Raw genomic sequence first — 6,819 nt, 5'->3', positions numbered from 1 at the left:
TTCACTCTCCCCGTCGTTTCTTTCCTCTTCTCCTATATATCTTTTCTCTTGTCCCTCGACTTCCCTTATTCTGTTTCCTCTAATATTTTCCTCATCTACCTCCTTTATACTTTCTTCGTCCTTTCTGGTTTCTTCTGGTGTGTTCCGCCTTTCTTCTATCTCCTTGGACCTTTCCTGTCTTCTTTCTTGTATCTCTTCCCTCCTTCTCTCGTTCATCATGCTTAACCCTTCTTTATCCTTCTTCTTTTCTTTCTTATCTGCGAAAGTGATCCCTTTCTTCTAGCGCTTCTTTGTTTTTGTTCCATCTCCATTCCTTATTATCCTCCCATATTTTTTGGTAACCGACCGTTACCCATTTTCCTGCTTCCCTTTTTTCCCTTGCTATCTTTCTTAACTTTCTCTGTATCTGCCTTTCTTCTTTAGTAAGGTCGTCATTCAGAAAACAGCCATACTTCTTTCCTAGCTCTTTCTTTCTCATCATTATCTCTCGTTTGTTATCCCAATTTCTGCATCTCAGTACCTTCATCTTAAATTCTCCATGTCCAATTTCTTGTACTTCCTCGACGGCCATTTTCGATCTATTTATTTCTTCTATCAACTTCTCGGTTTTTTCTTTTCTTTCCTTTTCATTTCCTGTTTTCTCTTCTCTTACAATTATGTTTACTCTCCTCCTTCTTCTTTCTGCCATCTCCATATTTTTTTCTATCTCTTTCATTTTCCTTATTATCTCCCCTCCCTCACTCATTGACATGTTTACTTCTATCTTCTCCGCCTTCTCCTCTAAATTCTTAATTCTTCCTTCCAGGGTCTTTCTTTGATTTTCCCATATCTCCTCGCTTCTCCTCAATTCCTCCCTCAGTCCCTTAATTTCGTTTTTTATTTCCTCTTTATCTCTTTTCCTTTCTTTCTCTTGTTCCTCCTTATCTTTCTTTCTTTCTCCCTCTTGTTCCTCCATTTTCTTCAAAATTTCTTTAACCTTCTCCAGTAATTCTTCCGTCGCCATATTTTCTTTTCCCTGCTTTTCTTTTTTGATTTTGGGCGGCGGTGATCTGTTGACCCTTCTTTGTGCGTTAAATTCTTTTAGAATTTCTTTCTCCGCATTCGCTGCTTCCTCCACCTCTTCTTCCCTCTTCCTTTTCTCACTCTTCTGAAAGAATTCCTTGACCGATCCTGTACTGTCCGTTCTTCTCAATTTGGCTAACTCTTCCGCCTTCGTTGGTCTGCCTCTCGCTTTCTTCTCGCCTTCGCCTTCCCCCTTCTTTCCTTTATCTCCCTGTTGTGCACTTTCTGATTCTATTTCCTTCTCTTTATCCATCCGTTGTTCTTGATTTGCTTATCCCTCTTTCTTTTTTGTATCCTATGGCTGCGTGCACGTCCTACTATTCCTTCTATATCCGAGCTTCCCTTCTATGACTGAGCTAGTCTATGCCCGCTTTCGCGCCTCTTTCCTACGTTCTGTCGCCTCTCTATGTTACTTACCGTCTATGCCTCAACTGTCACTTCGTTCCAGCCACTTTCTTCACTTTTCACCTTTTAACCGATCTCGCCCCCGCTTAACTCTTTCTCCTCCGCCGTCTCACACCTCCATCCCTTGCCGTCCCGCTACTCTCACTCTCTCCCACCCTTTCTGTGTCGCACTTTTCTATCACTTTATCTCCGCTATGTTCACACCTGTCACCTTCTATGTTCCGGAACCGGAAGTCCCAAGATTTAAAATAAAACACAACGTACACTGAAAGAACGTAATTTATCCTTTTAAACAAACACAAAAATATTATAATTTAATTGCAATAATATATTTTTATAATTATGTAAAAACACAGTATAATTTTCTGATAACTAGTTGCTCTGAGAAATTTTGTTATTATGAGCTTTGTCATAACATCAGAATATTTTACCGGCCTTATTATGATATAATCTGCATTCTACAAGTATAATACTTTACTATGTTATTTGATTTATTTAAAAATATTAATTTTTTCTAGTTTTGTCTAGCTAGATTTGCATTTTAGCCCACTGTGTGACGCAAAGCGCTACGATCAATATTTAAAAAGATACATCTACTCTAAGTACGCACTTTAAAAAATTTCTGCTTATCCGTATGTAGAGAGGCAAAAACAGTAATTAACTCAAGCTTGAAAAAGAAACTATTTTCTATATAATTATAAGGAGGAAAAGGAGTTTGACGAAATATATTGCACTGATTATTTTTTAATTATATTTTTATTAAAACGGATTGACGTTGTGAAAAAATTGGTATAATGGTCCGTTGGCCACCCCCGCAGCCACCCATGTGGCCATCTCTTTGGCCACCCCCGTAGCCACCCATGTGGCCACCTCTCTGGCCACCCCCGTAGCCAGCCATGTGGCCACCTCTTTGGCCACCCCCGTAGCCACCCATGTGGCCACCTCTCTGGCCACCCCTGTAGCCTCGATGTCCTCGCCCTGCTCCTCTCCAGCTTCCTCCTCCTCCTCTCCAGCTTCCTCCTCTTCTTGTCCCTCTCCAGCTTCTCTGCCCTCCTCTTCCCCTCGCTCGCCGCGCTCTTGAGAGATAATAACTACACGGAAATGTAACAATCAAAGCAATAGATTACTTAACTAAATAGCAATGACTTTAAAAAGAAAGGGTGTAAAAATCGCCATTTTGTGCCCTTAAAGGGGAACCTGTAAAACACACTTTGCTACAGGTGAGGTTGAAAAAATAGGAAATAATCTTTTCACCAGGAAACTGCGGGAATTATTTTAGAAGCGATAATAAATGTCTTTAAAATGTGTGTCAAAATAGCTGTGTTTGAGCAGTTTAACAAGCATTACATTTCCATTTAATGAATTTTACACCACTCAAAAAGTACTAGGCAAATAAAAATATATAGACAAAAGTTGTTGAAATTATTTAGTAGAGAAAGATAATGCACTACAAAATAGGAGAATTCCCATTTAAAAAATTTACTTGAGCTCTACTGGGCCCAACAAATGGAAATGCAGTTAAACCGCTTAAACACAGCTATTTTGACACACATTTTAAAGACATTTATCGCTTCTAAAATATTTCCCTCAATTTCCTGGTGAAAAATTATTATTTCCTTCTTCTTTCAGCCTAAAAAAGGATAGCAAAGCGTGTTTTACAGGTTTCTGTTAAGGGCACAAAATGGTGACTTTTACATCCCCTTCTTTAAGTAATTGTAATGTGGTAAATGTAACTTACATCTGGTTTCTTTCGTTCAGTCTCCGTCCTCCTCTTTGTTGTCTTTTTTTTTCTTTCTGTCCTTTATTTTCTTTATTTTCCTCTCCCTCTGTCTCCATCCTCATCCTCATCCTCTTCTGAAATATCCATTTCTTCTCTATTTCTTTCTTTGGCTACGTGTTTCTTTTTGTCTCGTTCCTCTCTCCGTTTCCTAAATCATTTATATTTATAATAAACAAAATTACATGAATTGTGTTGCTACAACTATACAGATTGAATCAGGACCTGTGCAACAAACTCTGAGGAACAATAGATCTCGCAGAAAAAATCATTTTTTGTCAAACAACCCCTATACGCGTCGTTTAGGAGTTACAACCGCGCAAACAAGACTTAGGTGACATTTATTACAATTATGAAATGTATTATTTATTTATTGTTTCAAGTACATTTGAGACAGTTTACAAAGTTTTCAAAGTGTCCACTCTGAACCTGATTGTATTCTGCGCTACAGTTGGTCGCAACATGATCTCAAATGTTCGCTAGAGTCCGACAATGTTACGATGGTGTCATGAATGCAATCAGGATAGATACTTTAAACGTAAACTTCTGTAAACTGTCTGCAAGTGTACTTGAAACAATAAATAAATCATTACTTAATTGTAATAAATGTTACTTAAGACCTGTCTGCGCGGAGTTCCTAAATGACGCGTCAAAGAACATGGGTTGCTTGACAAAAAAATAATTATAATCATTTCTGCGCGACTTATCGTTCCTCAGAGTTTATTGCAGAGGTCACCCTGCATATGTAATTTTATAATCTAAAAATAAAGCAATATACTAACTTCTCCTTCTCCTGTTTTTCTTTGGCTGCCTGTTCTTCTTTCTTCTTTCTCTGTCTATCTATATGTCTCCTCAAATCGTCATTTTCCTTTTCTCTGTCTCGATTTCCCTTCTTCTTAGTATCTCTCGATCCCGACGGGGATCGATTCCTCTGCGGAAGCAGCGCAAGTTTCTCCAAGTCGTTGGATCTAAATATTTGTCGTCTCAGAGCAGACGACATAGACGACAAGGGATTTTTGTATCTCGAGGGGCTAAATAATTTGGAAATTATAAACTTTCTTGATACGAGAATAACAACTGAACATTTTTGCAAAATACTGCAAAATAATCAACGCATGCGTGAGGTAAAATTGGGAGATCTCGATAATGCATTACTAATAGAGTTGGAAAATTCGTGTCGTGACCTGGAAGTAATACATTTACTGTTCACACATGATCTTACATATCAGGGTATCAATGCCCTCGTTGACTGTAAGAATTTACGAAGAATGAAACTTGATCTGTAAGTGTGTATGCTACGTTTTCTTTTAAAATACACATTATTGTATTCTTTATTGAACGTGGTTTGTTTTTCTTGCGAGCATCTTGAAAAAATGACATGAATTTTTTGTTCGCAATTAAAATACTATACTAATTATACGATTTTTGTTACAGATACCATTTCCCAGTTATCAATGACAGTTTATTTAGAATACTTTCTTTTTATCAACATTTGCAAGAAATTTGTTTACTGTCTAGTACCCATACTGTCCTCACTGATCATCAGTTGGAATTATTAGCGCAGTGCAAGCACTTGAAAAAGTTATATCTTGAAAATTTTGACCTTGATACACCTGATATGTGTTTTCTTATTTTGAAACAATGTTCTAAACTGCAAGAATTTTAAGGAAGGAAATATATCCGCGTGTGTTCGTTTATACATATGACATATACAGAGATTGATAATTTAAAATTTTTCTTTACTTTTGTTTACATACGAGGATAATTTGAAAAATTTTGAACCTAACGTCGACTTAAAAGAACCACGTTGAAAAATTTGACCGAAAAAATACTGTTTGAAACACACGTTACAACATCTGCCAAGTGATTTGTTTTTTTTCAACTGGACTTTGTGCTTTTTATTTTTTTTCTTTTTAAAATCTAATCATCTTTTTGCCTAACCGAATACATTAATTTTATTTCGAGTGTTAAAAATTCAACAGTCCAATTACAAAGAAAAGATGTACCTTTTGAATCGTTTATCTTTCTTCTTCAATTATTCAATTGTAATTGCAGAAAATATAATGCAACTACAAAGATAAAGTCTGTTCATTTTAATTACGCATTCTTTTATTTCTTCCTCTTTCCCTCCCCGAAACAGAGATGTCCAAAATCTGTATCGATCGTTACTTGTTACTAGTTAAAAATGTATCGAGTAAGTAAATTTCCATCGTTACTTCGTTACACATGTAGCGAGATGCCATTGTTACTCGATAAACTTGTAACGCGTAACGAAATTTATTTCGTTACTTGTTACAAATGTAACGAGTAACGAAATTTTTTTTGTTAATCAATACTTTTCTAATAAGTAACGAAATAAATTTTGTTAGTCGATACTTTTCTAACGAGTAACGAGAACAATTTAAGTACTCAATACATTTGTAACGCGTAACAAAATTGATTTCGTTACCCGTTTCTAGATGGAATAAAGTTGAATCGGGATTCAAAGCGTTGGTATATACGTCTTGGAACAATTAATCATTCATATTATTTTCTGCCGATACATACTGCCACATACATAGGTATATACGAATATGTGTGTAAAGTGAAAGCGTGCTCAGGAAGTACATATCTTACTTGTATTCATATTGTTGGAAAAACTGGTATCTTTCTGTTATCACGTATTATGTTATTCACGCCGGTTAGTGATGCGAGATTGAGGACACGGCGTCGAGGCTTAGCCTCGAGGCTAGCAGCGTCAAGGCTAGGCCTCGACGTCGCACAGTGGTTCAATTTACAAATCTAGCTGGACAAAATTATTTAAGGGAGGAAAGTAAGCCCTGGCGTGAAATTGGCTACTCTCGCCTCTCTCTAGGCATGGAAATCGAACTTTCCGTAAAGATATTGTAAAAAATATCGTGTGCACCTCGGGGCGAAAGCTTTTTCAGATTCGTGTGATTGGCCGCCTTCGCTTTCGGCTCAGGCGGCAAACTTCACACTCGTCTGAAAAACGCTACTTTCGCCCTTTGGTGCACAATATGTCAATATGCACAATATGCTTATGTGTCTTTTTTGCGTAATCCTACTATCTCTGATTTCTCAATGTCATTACAATAAGAATTTAATTTAAATATATGATGCGTTTGTCTGTAATGTTACGAAACATGTCTATCAGAAAGTAAATGAAAGAAAGTAAATCATCGGCAGGAAATGATATGAATAATTAATCGTTCCAAGACGTATATACCAACGCTTTGAATCCCGATTCAACTTTATTCCATCTAGAAACGGGTAACGAAATCAATTTTGTTACGCGTTACAAATGTATTGAGTATCTAAATTGATTTCGTTACTCGTTAAAAAAGTACCGACTAACGAAATTTATCTCGTTACTCGTCACAAATGTAACGAATAACGAAATAAATTTCGTTAGTTGATACTTTTCTAACGAGTAACAAAATCAATTTTGTTACGCGTTACAAATGTATTGAGTACTTAAATTGTTCTTGTTACTCGTTAGAAAAGTATCGACTAACAAAATTTATTTCGTTACTTATTAGAAAAGAATTGATTAACAAAAAAAATTTCGTTACTTG

At 36.4% G+C, this 6,819-nt stretch overlaps 1 protein-coding gene across 1 annotated transcript; it reads right to left on the bottom strand.

The window, feature by feature from the left end:
* Positions 1–253: 253 nt before the first annotated feature.
* LOC112467151 (vicilin-like seed storage protein At2g18540) lies at positions 254–1,315 on the bottom strand. The gene is made up of 2 exons (XM_025035632.1): positions 977–1,315; positions 254–622 (listed from the first exon to the last, which is right to left on the bottom strand). Exons 1-2 carry the CDS (start codon positions 1,313–1,315, stop codon positions 254–256), a joined length of 708 nt encoding a protein of 235 aa, XP_024891400.1.
* Between the last annotated feature and the right edge of the window lie 5,504 nt (positions 1,316–6,819).

This window comes from Temnothorax curvispinosus, unplaced genomic scaffold (genome assembly GCF_003070985.1).
Source record: "Temnothorax curvispinosus isolate PA1 unplaced genomic scaffold, ASM307098v1 QBEX01016944.1, whole genome shotgun sequence".
In the NCBI taxonomy this organism is placed as follows: Eukaryota; Metazoa; Arthropoda; class Insecta; order Hymenoptera; family Formicidae; genus Temnothorax; species Temnothorax curvispinosus.
Note: the sequence above shows the minus strand (reverse complement) of the source record. Positions and strands in the feature narration are given on the sequence as shown.

What these genes read in the sequence shown, in the direction of transcription:
- LOC112467151 (XM_025035632.1), bottom strand. Translation starts at nt 1,315, where the DNA reads ATGGATAAAGAGAAGGAAATAGAATCAGAAAGTGCACAACAGGGAGAT. An exon ending in CGGAAGAATTACTGGAGAAG is followed by an intron (nt 623 to 976) that starts GTTAAAGAAATT and finishes GGAAATGAAAAG; the next exon opens with GAAAGAAAAGAAAAAACCGA.